Source organism: Corapipo altera, unplaced genomic scaffold (assembly GCF_003945725.1).
Source record: "Corapipo altera isolate COAL_440 unplaced genomic scaffold, ASM394572v1 45, whole genome shotgun sequence".
Lineage (NCBI taxonomy): Eukaryota > Metazoa > Chordata > Aves > Passeriformes > Pipridae > Corapipo > Corapipo altera.
Window position 1 is genome coordinate 1,047,092 of NW_020884877.1, and position 13,955 is coordinate 1,061,046.

Below are 13,955 nucleotides of genomic sequence, written 5' to 3' on the forward strand. Positions count from 1 at the left end.
CCACTGTCACATCTCCTTTTTACTCATGTTAGGGTGCTTTACAGCTTCTATGCCTTCTAAGCTTCTGTGCTACTTAATTTCAGTGACATATATAAACATCATGAGGTTTATCACAAGTAGGCAACTATGAGTTAAAATGGAACAGCAAGTACAATAACATGTAACAAAAATCCAAGTGAGTAATTTAAGAGGCAAACAACACACAGGTGTATTGCTTTGATGTCCTGTGTTTCCAAAGGACACACTGTGCCACAGGAAGAGCATTGGGAGTCTAAGACAAATTGTTTGAGGAAATAGTTCACATTGCTTATTCAAAAGGTTGATTGCATTTCAGACAATTTTCCTTCAAGTATTACAAGAAAAACTTCATATCATTGACAAATCAGGGATAATGTCATGACTGGACCATGTTTAACCAAAGCTTGGCTGTCGTCACGATGGTAATGTTGTATTTGCTCTCAGAGTTCTTGCCACAACTCTCCAGTATGAGACTACCAGATCTGCTAAGAGGTGAACCACAACATGCAAATACAGTCACCTCCTCACAACCCTTTGCCAAAGAAAAGCTCAATCAGAACCAGCCAGCACCTGTTTTTCATGTTATCCCACAATCTTTCCTTGCCTGTTTCATCATTTGCTCAATCTCAGATAACTACAGAAATGAGTTTCTACATTATCTCCTATTGATTAAACAGCCAATATGTCTGCAGAAGAGCTTGTTCACCAGCATGTGAAGATGGTGTCATTAAAAATTTACATCAGATTGAAAAAAAGCATGAAGTTTTCTGACAGAAGTACAGATAAAATCTGAATGAGTTTGTCTCTCATAGAAAAAGACTGCTAATGAACAAGAATATGTCAGTGTAACAGAAATCTTGTGTAAAATCACGTGGAACTCTCACTCTGTGCCTCACAGCGGACATGAACCAAAGCCCAGGATTTTGCAGCTAGATTTGCTTGCCTGTGTCCAACGCAGTGCTAGGAATCAAAATTTGAAGGAGGTCCTAATCTTAGAGCATGAGCCACGAGCTGGAAACTATCGTCACGGACATGGAAGTGCTATGTCACACTGTGAGCAATGACAGCAGGAACCAGGACAACCCTCTGCCCCAAGGATCTGTACAGCACAGCCTCCAAGCTCAGCACAAACTCATCAACTCATCACGCTTGGAGAAGAGAACACTACTAGGAAGAATAATTCCAGGGATTAATAACCCTCATTAGAAATGCACTGGCATTTTGCTGCTTTGAATGCCTTTCAGATTTCATCCATTTAATTACCTCACAGACAGACATCCTGCCCCCCTTTTCACTCTTCTAGGCTGGCACCATCCTTGACCAAACTTTTGCTCCTTACTTGTTTACTCTTAGAGGATAATCCAGCTCTTTCACTTTCAGCCAAAATAAGCTTTCACATTTGCGTTCCCAAACTTCTTCACTTCAAGGCACAATGTACTATTCCTGGCTCTTCTCTAAAGCCTCTCTAACACACAGTACTGAGAAAACAGTCACCTTCTCTGAAGGTACAGGGCTTACCTTCTTGTTCAACTCTACACACTACCACTGCAACAAGGTAGAAAAGAGGCAAAATATCTCTACAGAAAAGAGATGTAAAGGAAGCTGAACTAACAGAGAGAGGGCACGGCATAGGAAGTTAATTTAGTATTAGTCCCCCCTTTCCTACTAGAATTTGAATGCAGTTATTTGAAACTACTTCCCAAAGGTACAGATAAGTTATATGACATTTTCCCATCCTGTTATTTCACTTTACAGCATGGAAAAAAAATTATAGTAAAGTTAAGTAAATTGGTCTGATGGCTTAATTTGATAATGTTCTCTTCCTGCACGGCTGCTGGTATTTGTGGCAATGCTTCCACCTTTGGTAAGTGCTGCAGCACAACTTTCCACACATAGCACCAAAGGACAGAAGCTTGTTAATTCCTTCAAATCCTATAGTTTGTTTAATTAGTTTACCATTGTGTTTGGAGGCTAGACACTGATAAAATATTAATTGAAAACTGGTATTTCCATTTCTGCAAAAACAAATGAAAAAGACTCACTGTCAACCATACTATCATCATTTACAAGTTATCCACTATTTTTGATCCAATGCTGAAAAACTGTTGCAAATTACTGAGAAGTAGAACACACATTTTTGTATGTAAACTAAAAAAAAAGGTAATGTCAATTGTAGACTTCAAAGGCAAATTCTCATCTGCATCAAGCGTTCTACACTCCATCATTCCAGCAAATATTTATCTGGTGTCAAATAGGGGAGGGGGAGGGGGGGGGGGGGGGGGGGGAAGTTCTTGCAAGATTACTTGATAGATACCAGAAAGGAGTAAATCTGTCACAAACCTAAACACAGCCTCCACCTACATGACACACTAACTTTGATCTGAAGAGATCTAATAAAGGAGACTTAGCTGTATTGATGCTTACAACACCAGCACAGTACTACCGATGTACTGCTCTAAAGAAATCCAACCAAGAGCTTCCCATTTTATGCTGGAATTGCAGTTCTTTTATCACCTGACAGGTCACTGAGTAAGCCAGAATGAAGAGAATTAGGTGGTTGGACTCTCAACTCAAATACATTTATCATGTAAATTTTCTAATTATGAAAGAGCAACAAATCCTACATCACACAGGTAGATTGGAAGCAAGACCACAAGGTTTAGTTCTTATTTATTATATGTTAAATATTAATGTATTATTAAGAAACCATTCCTGAGGTTTAAACAACTCTACAACTTACATATTTCTAAAGCTCCTCAAATTTAATAATAGATAATTTGTTAATAACAATATTAAATCTAAATTAAACCCTCATTTCCAGCCATGAAAGAAAACCATTGGACAGAGGTCAGATATATACTGTTGCTTTATAATAAGGTCACTTCTTCATGGCACAATTTTATTTCTGCATTGTATATTATTTGTGTAGCCAAACCAATACAGACACAAAACACAAGGCCCATTTAGCCTGATGAGAAACAAGAGCAGAAACCTCTGTAATCGTGCTGTGTGTTGTTTTCCATTCTAATTCAATTCAGATTTCCCAGTGCTTCTTGTCTTTCTACAGTAACCCATCATGTTTGGCCTAATCACTTCTTATTTTTTCTGCCTATAGTTTCAGTGAAAATAATTTAGTCCATTTTCCAAAGAATTTTCTTATTTTAAATGTATCTGAAAATTCATTTTGCTACCAGTGGTAGCAAAGCAAAGGAAACCCCACAAAACATCAAACCAAAGCTTTTACTGAGATGTCCCTGCAAAGAATTTGGTTAGGACCTGACAAAACTCTATTCATGCTAAGCAGACCAAATACAAGTCCCTGCAGGTTTCTGCAAGAAACCTGCTTGCTTGCTCTATAAAACTGGGTGCTGCACTGACAGTTCTTCAGATCTCAGCAGCGGAGGAAAGCACAAGGGCTAGGACACGTCCAGTGAGACAGTAAGGACTGCCACTCCTCTATCCATAAGGCAACCTCTGTAACCTCTCTGTGGCATTTCTCTGCTTGGCACAACCACTCTGCAATCATGAATATTACCCAAACCCATCTAACAAGCACAGCTGCTGAGAAACTTGGTCATTGAGTATCAACAGTCTCAAGATACTGCAAGTTTTTTGCTCACATTCCATTCTTTGTATAACAAACTACCAGAAACAACAGATTTCTGGCCTTATTCTATCCTGTGTACTCGCAACAGGATCCTCAAACTACTGGAGCCACAGAACAGATTTTAAAGTGTTGTGTGAGAATTAGTTCTTTCACTCTCTTGACCTTAACAGGTTATTTCTCTCCATAGTAGAAGACCCTAACAGATCCTTCCATACTATGAGACCACACAGCCAACTGTGAGATGAAGCAGGAAACCCCCAGATCACAGACAAATCTTTCCGAATATGGTATACAACAGAAGCTTTAACACAATGAGAGATTTACTTCCCATATTCAGATCTCAAACTGAAAGAGGGGAAATTTAGGTTAGATATATGGAAGTAATTCTTAAATGTGAGGGTGGTGAAGCACTGGAACAGTTTGCCCCAATCCTAGAAAGTGTTTAAGGCCAAGTTGGACGAGGCATTGAGCAATCTGGTCTAATGGGAGATGCCCCTGCCCATGGCAGGGGGATTTGGAACTTGATGATCTTTAAGGTCCCTTCAAACCCAAACCATTCTGTAGTTCTATCTGTTCAGCAGGTAAGAAGGAAAACCACCGAACCCCTTTCCTAAAAGGACCAGTTTTACTAAGTAGAAGAGGTAAAAAGTGGAGGAGCTAACAAAATCACTATAGTGACTTTCATTCATGTCAAAGGGGTACTCCAAATGTATCCCTCCCAAAGCTCCAGGCAGGGAAATGCTGTAGCAACAATAAAAGTGCTCTCAGCAAAGGTCTGTCTTCAGAATCAATTCAGTAGAGGCAAGTTCTCACACAGAACTGGGATTTCTCTATCAATCTGTCCTAAACAGATCACAGCTCTATCCAACCCACAGAGGCAGGATCAGAAACTGCCAGTTTTTCCAGTCTTGATTCATAAAAAATAGACCTGTTTCTTCAACTGCTCTCTTCTGATACAGCATCAGAAAGCTCCATATTAAAAGTCTCTCAAGAGTAGCATTTTTTACCCATCAAGTAACACAGCTTAGTTTGTACTCACAGATCTTATCTTCCCTCTTATTTTATACAGAGATCCTCTTCCCCTCCAGAACTACAATTATTCTAAAAAATGCAGGGCATATGGAACACTTTCCTCCAAGCAACGGAACAGAGCACCATAAAAGCAATGAACATAAGCAGTTTATTAGAAGTGGTTTCCCTTCCCCAACAACTACTCAAAGCTGCTGTGAAATTCTATTGAAGTCATACTATGCCAGGGTGCAAAAGAGCCATGAAAGGATTTGCCTGCATTACAGAGGGTTTACTGTTAATTAGCTCTTGTAGACACACACAGCACATAGAACCAGATTTTTTTCTTTTGTTGAAGAAATGATGATTTGCTGAGAAAATGTTCTTTTTTGATACAAAGTTAGCATTAGGATTGTAATTGGAGTTAACATTTACACATCATTCTGCTTAATCACTTGAATATGGTGAGCCTGGCTAATTAGTTTCTGTTAGTTAAAAGGGAAATGTGAATGAAATTTTCTTGGGGCATAAACAGGGACATCATCTTACTCAGACCAGTAACATCAAGGTCCTGGTTCTTTCCTATCATATCAACTAGGTGCTTCTGATCACATCTTTAGATTTACAATCTCTCATGCACCAGAAAACAGAAACTTCACTCCTCCTTTGATGACCTCTTCTCTCTGAGTATTAAGCTGAATGAGTCAGGGGAAGAATGAACTCACTTAAAATTCATACTTTAAGTAAAAACTGAGTCCACAGCCTCACTTCAATAACTGATTTAGCCAAACTTTCCTGATGGACTTGGGAGAAAGGGAGTGTAGGAGAATCACCTTTCCTGACTGCCTGGAGTATTTTCTTAATGAATGGCAAAGCATTATTTTTGCAGATTTTGAATCTTCCTTTTAGGCAATGGTTATCCTAATCTTGGAAGCAGGCATAATCCTCTTTTTGCTCGTTCTTTGAGAATATGCTGGAACATGCTATTATAACTTATTCCAACCATAGAAACCACTGACTGCAGTTGTCAGAAAGTATCAAAAAGAGGAGTGTCATTGTAATAAAGGGGCAGGAAAAGAGGATGGATAACTCCTTTGGCATCCTGAAAAATTCCAGCCTTCACTTGCTTCAGCGATTTCTAGGAAATGCTGATATGAAAGGCAGAACCAAAAATGAAGCCTTGCAGCAACAATCTAGAGCCTACTCACCCCTCTCCCAAAAGGCAGAGAACAGGAAGCACTATGAGAAGCTAGGAAAGGCAGGACACAGGGCTCTTGCTTTCTCTCTGTTCCCTGGGCTGAGATGTTCAGCACAGCAGGGAAGGCAGAAAGGGACAGAAAGGAGGGCACAGAAGCAAGTGAAGTTAAGTTACATGCCAGCTAAGGACTCCACCTTGCATGGGGAATTCTCTACTGGCAAGGTCTGTCCCTTTCCTTCAGGCCTCTGCTTCACCCGAGCACCCCAAAAAGGTCAGGCAGAAAACCTGCTCAGCAAACTGCCTTGGTGAATCACACAAATTCCAGTCAGCCAACATCATGATAGGGATGCTATGAATTAAACACGGTATAGACACAGACAGAATGGCTCATAAATGTGAGGGAAGGCTTTCCCTGCCATATGATTTACCCACAGTAATTCAAAAGCTATAATAACAATAACCAGAATTTGCAACTAGCCACAAGCAGAAGGGACACTAATTTCTCCTGGGACTTCTAACTTAGCTACAGTTTGAATTTTTTCTGGCAGCTCAGAATACAATGAAAGCCTTCTTGAGGATAAACTAAACACACTGAAAATAAATATGGGTCCTCACAGCGGAAAAAAAAGGCACATGAGATCCAGCAAGTAACCTTACAGTCATTTGAAAAATCTATCAGGTAGGCAGAGGAAAAGGGCTCAAATAGCCCATATATGTGGCGTTGAGCTGAAACCAGGAAAAGACAGAGTTTATTGCATCCTTCTGGACAGAACTCTGTTGAACCTAAAGGTTTAAAAAACAAAAAAAACCTATGCAGAAAGACATACATTGCTAAAAGCAACATTTTTTTCCCATAAAATTGAAGGGACGAAAGATAAGCAGAAAAACTGAAGTTTCACCAGTCATTTGGAAACAAGCCATGTGATGCACATCTGATTCATCTTTATTAAACACGACAGTAAGAATTCCTTTGCTATTCTACCAGACTCCTACAAAAGCCTTCAAGTCAATGGATCATGGCATAAACAATTTGCAAACTGCAAAACTGGAAAGAAAAGCAGCACTGCTATAAAAATGGAAATAGGAAAAGATGAGGAATATCTTGTTGTTTGGGTTAAAGCCCTGCTCTCACTTTCAGTTGCCTGAATAGCAGAGAACTCTGCCCCCTTCAACTCACTACTAATTCACATCAATGCAAGAAATTTAAGCCAAGGGATAAGGGTCAAAATAATTGTTAATTAATTTGAAGTCAATAAGTCTCAGGAGAAAAAACAATTGTTAAAGGGTCATGAAGAAGGTTCTATCTAAAGTTAAATGCTTTTATTTTTTATTTACACCAATACCATAATAAAAAGTAACACTTTGCCAATGCAGTTTTGCCAATGTTTAACCCAAACAAAATGAATCATTTTCACACACAAAAAAAGAGCATAATTTCATGAATCTAATATGGAGGTATGAAATTTCCTTCTTTGCCTTGAAAGTGAAAGAATACATACTGACATTTAAACACAGTACAATAATTTTCCTAAAATAAATTCAGCAAGGTTGGAACAAACAAAAAAAAGGCCATCAGATCTAAAGGAAACATTTGAGGGTCTTCCCCCTCAAACTGAATGGAGCAGGAAATTATTCAGCTGAGCAGAATAAAACAATTGCTTTAATTTCCACCCCCCTCTTTATACTTAGCTTTACTACCTTAACAGTGGATTCAAGGAGACAAAACCTGCAATTTACACAACACAAACCCCAAATTAAACACTGCCTGCTAAGATATAGCTTAAGTTTGGCACACCACTAGACAACACTTTCTTGGCTGCTGTATCATCATGTTGGAGGTTCCACTCCATTAATTCCACTTTGAAATACAGGACCCAATCTAACATCCACAGTGATTAACAGGAGCCTTCCCATTGAGTTCTCTGGGTGTTTGGCAGTACCTCCAGAGGTGTATTTACTGCTAACTGAACATCCTCAATGCAGAGGCAAGTTTTGGAGTTACACCGCTTGAATTAAACTTGACTGGCTGTTGGGCTAGTGGAGGAAGGTAGCAAGTAGCCTGCAGTGCTACAGGAGAGTTACACTACAGCCCACAAGTTGTTCTTCCTAGTATAGAGCCCTCAATTTTCCCTCAAAAAGTGATTAAAAATCCAATTGATGAAATACATGGTATTTTTAAATTGGTTACTAAAGAACTTCATCCTTTGTAGTTTGGTAAGGTCCTTAAGCAAATAACAAAACATTTTCTGTATTTGTGCTTTGAGTAGAGCTGATGAAATGGAGACTTTTAAAACTCATTTCTTGTTTTGGGCAAGTCTGTTCAAATGAGTGCACCTGAAAAGGAATCCCCACAGAAGTATCTCAAACTGGATATTCCAGATCAGAAAGATTAAAACAAAACATAGAAATACTGAAAAACGCGGTCATCTTTTGTTGCTTCTTAATTGGTCCATGAATTAAATTGGAACTGATCCTGATTTAACAAACAAGTATATAATTTGATAGCATTTATAAAGCGCTGTTTTTCAAGTGGAAATATGTTCTCCCCCAACAGCTGGAAACAGGAATATTCACAACAGGTACACAACTAGGAAGGAAAGGCAATCTTAAAATCTTTTTAAAAAGACAAGAAAAAAAACCAAAGTAAAATCCATAATGAGGTGAATTTGTTTGAAATTATATATTTTTCATCTAGTCTTAGCTCAGGACAGTAATCCCCAAACCTGGAAATCATACTAACCAGTTTGAATTTAAAATTAAACAAACTCAATGACACTGAAGGGCTTTCATGAAAAAGAATGCAGAATACAACCTACATTAATTTGTTTTAATTGTCATTACTGAAAAATAAAATGGCTGCAAGGTTACAATTTTTTTTTGACAGAAAATGAAAAAAATCAAATAATAGTGTTATGTGAATTAAGGCAGAAAATCGGTTTTGCTAAAACATTTACTTTTTTCAAGATAAGGTGTATGGAAGAAAATGCTTCATTTGATTTTAAACTCTGCCTTAAACAAAAAACACCAACAGAAAACAAGTAAATTCTAAGAGTTTTCATCATGTTTACTTCTAACAAAATTTTATCTAGAAACAAACAAACAAAAAACCCTAAATGAGCAAAATACTTTATTTGCTTTCAAATGGAAAAGTAAATTTGGATGTCGAGAGACGTATCTCACTTAAGGGCTAATTATATTTGCCCTGCTTTTCTGGACAAACTGGATAGTATGACATTCCTGTGGCAAGAAGGGCAGGACCCTGTGTACAGAGAATGGAAAGGTGGTGGATGTTACCTAGCGTGTTGTGGTAAAGTGGACTGTCGCGTCCATGGATAGTAAATGCAGTCATGACTAGCGGGACCTCTACACCTGCAGGCAATTACAGAACAGAAGACGTCATTTGCCATTCACAAGGACATGCACACCATGCGCCCTTGTCCACACATGGAGGATGGAGACACACAGGGAACGACTACTCAGCAAGTACCTATCCATCAGGCCGATGCAGTCCTCGATACGTGGCCCTATGCACCTGCAGCAAATCCACAGTGAAAACAGGGAGAGAAAGAGAGAAATCTGTTATTTATATGTCCAAGGAGCAGGAATCCCCTTTGTGTTCTTAATTATAACTCTCATGAGAGACCCGAGTCCCCACCAAATTATAGCCTGTGACAAAACCAAGCTTGCAATAGGAACAATAATAGCAACAGCACTCCAAGGCTGGCCGTATCTTGGCTTAAACAACACTTAAGGCAGGTTTCACTTGCATCCGTGGGAGTCCTGACAACAGAGTTGCTTCTTCTGGATGTTTTTCTGAATCATCAAACCAGTGATTACTGCACAAAAGCTCTTCATTTGCAAGACGAGACTTCCAGGAGCACAGAGCTTGTTTTTCTTTCTGTAATTGATGCAATTGTTCATTTTGCTCTAAGCTGCTAGCCAGAGCAACTGCAGAAATATTTTGGAAGCTGACTATACCTTGACAGGGAAGCTCAAGGATCAACTTCCAACAACAAAAACCAGAGCAAAACAGTGTCTGCTAATTGAGGTATTTTATTCTGCTTTCCTTAGAGGCTGCTAGAAGTCCTCCACCTGCACAAAGAGGTGCTCACCAAAGGCAGTGGAAATGCAGGGAACCACTATATGCAGCACCACCAAAACACAACTATGTTTTGTTTGAAAAATATGGGTATGTGTGGGTTTCCCTTGTCCTCGTGAAAAGCAGGACTGAAGTGCTGTCCTAGGTCCCCTGCATTCAAAAAGCAAGTCAGTAACGTATTTACACAGCAGTTAGGATTCTCAGAGACCTCAGGTTTTAGAGTTAAAGACAACCTGATACCCTTCAGTGCTGCATGCCCAGCTAGGCCCTTGGCAGCCATGGGGAGTATCTAGCCCTCGGCATTTTAAGGAAACCAAACCACTTACTTCAACTCTTTAATAAGATCTCAGAGCTATTTCACTAACAGGCTCTTTGGCTGTACAGGAGCAAGTGATCTGACACATCAGTAGACTGAAGTTCACTTCTGTGGAGGCACTTTAAATTTAAGGTATGATCCCCAACTCTTTTAAAGTCTGTTGCTTTCAGACTGGCTTTGATGGAGGGATATCCATGTCAAAAATCTGAGGGAGTTCAAATATACTCCCAGGAGATCTTTCCACTTCACCATCACTTGCCACTCATCAGCTTTTGCTGCATTTAAATTGGCTATCACTGACATTATAAAATAAAGTCAGTGAATTCAATTTCCCCTTACCTGCAGAGGGAGGGCAGACAGAGTGAACCCTGGTCCTTGTTTGTTTACTTGAATTTTTATTTTTACATAAGAACTCTGACATGCAAACACAAACTGTAAGGATTTCCTCAACAATTGTTTCCTCCAGCAACTGTGCAGACATAAAAAGCATTCATTAAATACCCAGATGACCAGATAATGTATAAACATAAGGCGATGATTTAAACACAGTTAAAAAACTTAATAGAGAGAACTCTTGATGTGACTTCTTTGAAATTTCAGCTGTCCTGGGCTTCAGGACTTCAGAATTCAGGACTGTCTGAATTCTAACCTGTCTCAGACACATCTGATCTCTCTTCCTTTCATGGCATTCTCAGCAATTTGCAGAAAACCAGTTCAGTAATGAAAGAGGCTGAAAAAAAGTTGTTCAGATCTTCCATTTACTAGCAGGTCAAGAAAAGCTGAGCTCAGACTCCTGCTATAAATAAAAAGAAAGGCATCTTCAAATTAAGGTCTAAGTGCCTGTTACTAGATCATATAACTGGCAGACTGACATCAAGAGACTGTTGTCTTGAAGTCACTTCACAACTGCACATTTATTTGCTCTTGCTCTGGAGGACAGGACTTGAATCCCAGAAGAGAGAGCTGTTTGGACCTCACCCGGTCCAAGCTAAAGTACCATTGATTTTTACTTAAACTTCTAATCTTCTCCAGTGAATTTCCCATTTCCAAACAGAAAACTCTGTCCAGGTGCAATTTGCATCATTCCTAGTCATGCTGAGCAGCTTCCTGTTTCCTCCCTGACTGACTGTCCTGATTACATGCAGTGAAGTACAACACTCTGTGAGTCATGGCAGTATCTATTAATGGGGTATTTTGCACCACCAAGCCATCCGTTATTTTTCCTCTGGAAGGAAATTCCTTGTTTTCAGGATTTTTGACACATACAAGTACAGGCATAAATCACACTGGTACCCCATTCTCTCCCAGGGTTTCTTCTGCTTGGAGTCTGGATGATATTTTCATTTCCAAGTCCGCCTGTAAAATGAACTGGTTAACTGATACATGCCAATTTATTAATGACTTATTCACTACCTTACAACAGTTCAATACAGCTTATACAGAAAATTATTCTTGGAGCTCATCCTAATTTCACAGATAATCAACCTCTGATAGAAAATAGTGAGTTAAAATGTCAAGTTCTGAAAACTGGAGTAATAACTGTTTTTTTTCCAGAAACAATCCTTTTTTCTTTTGCCAAATATTGTCTTTCATCAACTTTCCTTAATATTGAAAGGAGAGGTCTTAGCTGTGCACAGACGTGGAGTAGCAAAGCCATTTCTAGTCAGATGAATTCTCAAAAATCTTTGTCATGGGAAATAAACAAAACTGATTTTAAATGGCATAAATGGATTTTCTCTGAGCAGGAGAAAACCTTAGTTGTGGTGGTCATCCAGCTGGAGGACATTGAGTGGCCAGTGGCCTGGGAGGGTGACCACAGTGGCCTAAGCCCTTAAACACAGGAGCACATGAGCTCCATCTTGCCTTTTTTCTTGGGACCTGCCATTGCCATGAGAAGCCCCAGACTTCCATAAGGTTCTTTGGTGGTAGCTATTTAATTATTTTATTCTACTCTTTTACTTTACTCTTTCTCTCTTCTTCTCTCTCTCTCTCTCTCTCTCTTTACTCCTGTTTCTTCTCTTAACCTTTTCCTTTCTTTACTCTTTTTGTATTCTTAATATTTTAGGTAACTTCAAATTCATGGGTTATATTTTACTAGGAGTTGGTGTGTGGCGGATACTTCAGTGAAATACTCTGTCTTGGTTGTATGTCACCCCTTTTAACCTTTTGCTAAAATGCCTATTTTCTCACTAAATTAAAAGAAAGCTCTTGGGAAACATGGGTGGTGTTTTCTCTTTAAAGGACCTCAAGGTATTAAAGAACTAAAAGGCTTTGCAAAAATTCAAATTATTTTAGAGCCTTAAATAAAAGTAACACTCCCAGTACATCTTGAGGCTTTGGGATTGGGGTCTTACAATTGTTTCATCTGGAATTCATAATGTCTTCCTAAAAAATACACCTAAGCTTTAGGGGCAAAATAGTCTTTGTGGCTTCAAATCCCTCCAGGATCACACCCATGCTGCTAAGGCTCCCATGGCTTCTCTGGTCTTGGCTTAGAAGGAAAAGAATTTTTTGGTGAAAAGCAATGCACTTCCTTCAAAAAGCTGTGTGACAAAATGCATTTGTATGATCAGGGGAGGTGTCCAGTGAGATCTCCCATTTGGTGTCCTGCCCAGCAAGGAAGCAGACTGTCACATGCTATTACATAATTAGTATTTTATTCCTGTGGAAGTGTTCCATTTTGGCTAGCCCTGCAAGAAGAGATGCCAAATGCTTTCCAACTCTCTTGAATCAAATAGGATAGCTATCCCACATGCCTCAGATCTGCTCCAAACTGGCTTCAGTTATCATGGGGATGGCAAGGCCAAGAGCACAGTTGTTGCATCCAAGGAAGTCACTGTTTGACAGTTCTCTTGGTCGATGCAAGATCATTAACAGGGCTGGATAATGACACACCCATTAACAGAAGCAGTCATTACACTTGAATAAGGGAGGAGAATGGTGCTATCAAAGCTAACCCTCCAGTCTGTAAAGCAATCCTCTGCAAGTGCCATGATGGAATTATGGATCACAGGGAACAGAGGTGGGACAGAAGATATCTTCCTTGGTGACAACTGGTGGGGAGGAGGAGAAACAATGGATGAGAACAACCCATTTTGTCAGGCAGACTGACTCACAGACAGCAGCACTGAACAAATGAGATTAATATCACACTGGGAGCACTGCTCTGCAGCAGCTCAACACTTTTTGATGGGTATCCAAGCTGTACTGAGAGGGCACTGGCTTCATTCCAGCACTTGATCTGACAGCAAGCAGAATAGGCATAACAGATGAAGTAGAATTATGGTTTTTCTCTACCTTTCAGTTGTGAGCCAAATATCCAGATGTGTTTCCATCACAACCTATTTCACTGAAGAATCATGACTGAGGGGAATTTAAATATTAATTTCTGAAGGAAGGATATGAAACTAGAGAATTCAGCATTGAAGGAGAAAACAAGAGAAATTAACTGATTTCCCTTTCCTCTGTGGGCATATTTAGTCCCTGACAATGTTGACAAGAAGATGGACAACCCATAAATCCCAAATATCTTGGACAGTCATTAACAGCTTCATTAACATTATCACATGCCCCAAAGTCTTTAGGAACACTAGAAAAGAATAGCCATGCTTACCCAGACTTGAGAGAGGAAGGTGTTGTTTTTATGAGGGGTAATAAAATACCTAGGAATAGACACATTTAACTCTTTAATAAAGAGGATGAGGATTTC

General features: G+C 39.3%; 1 protein-coding gene across 2 annotated transcripts in view; it reads right to left on the reverse strand.

The window, feature by feature from the left end:
- The window catches only part of ERBB4 (erb-b2 receptor tyrosine kinase 4), a 599,687-nt gene that overhangs the window by 124,010 nt on the left and 461,722 nt on the right, over positions 1–13,955 (reverse strand). For both annotated transcript variants that reach the window (XM_027636902.1, XM_027636901.1), the window contains exon 16: positions 9,126–9,200. In XM_027636902.1, the coding sequence (XP_027492703.1) occupies positions 9,126–9,200 (75 nt within the window). The remainder of the gene's footprint in view (positions 1–9,125; positions 9,201–13,955) is intronic.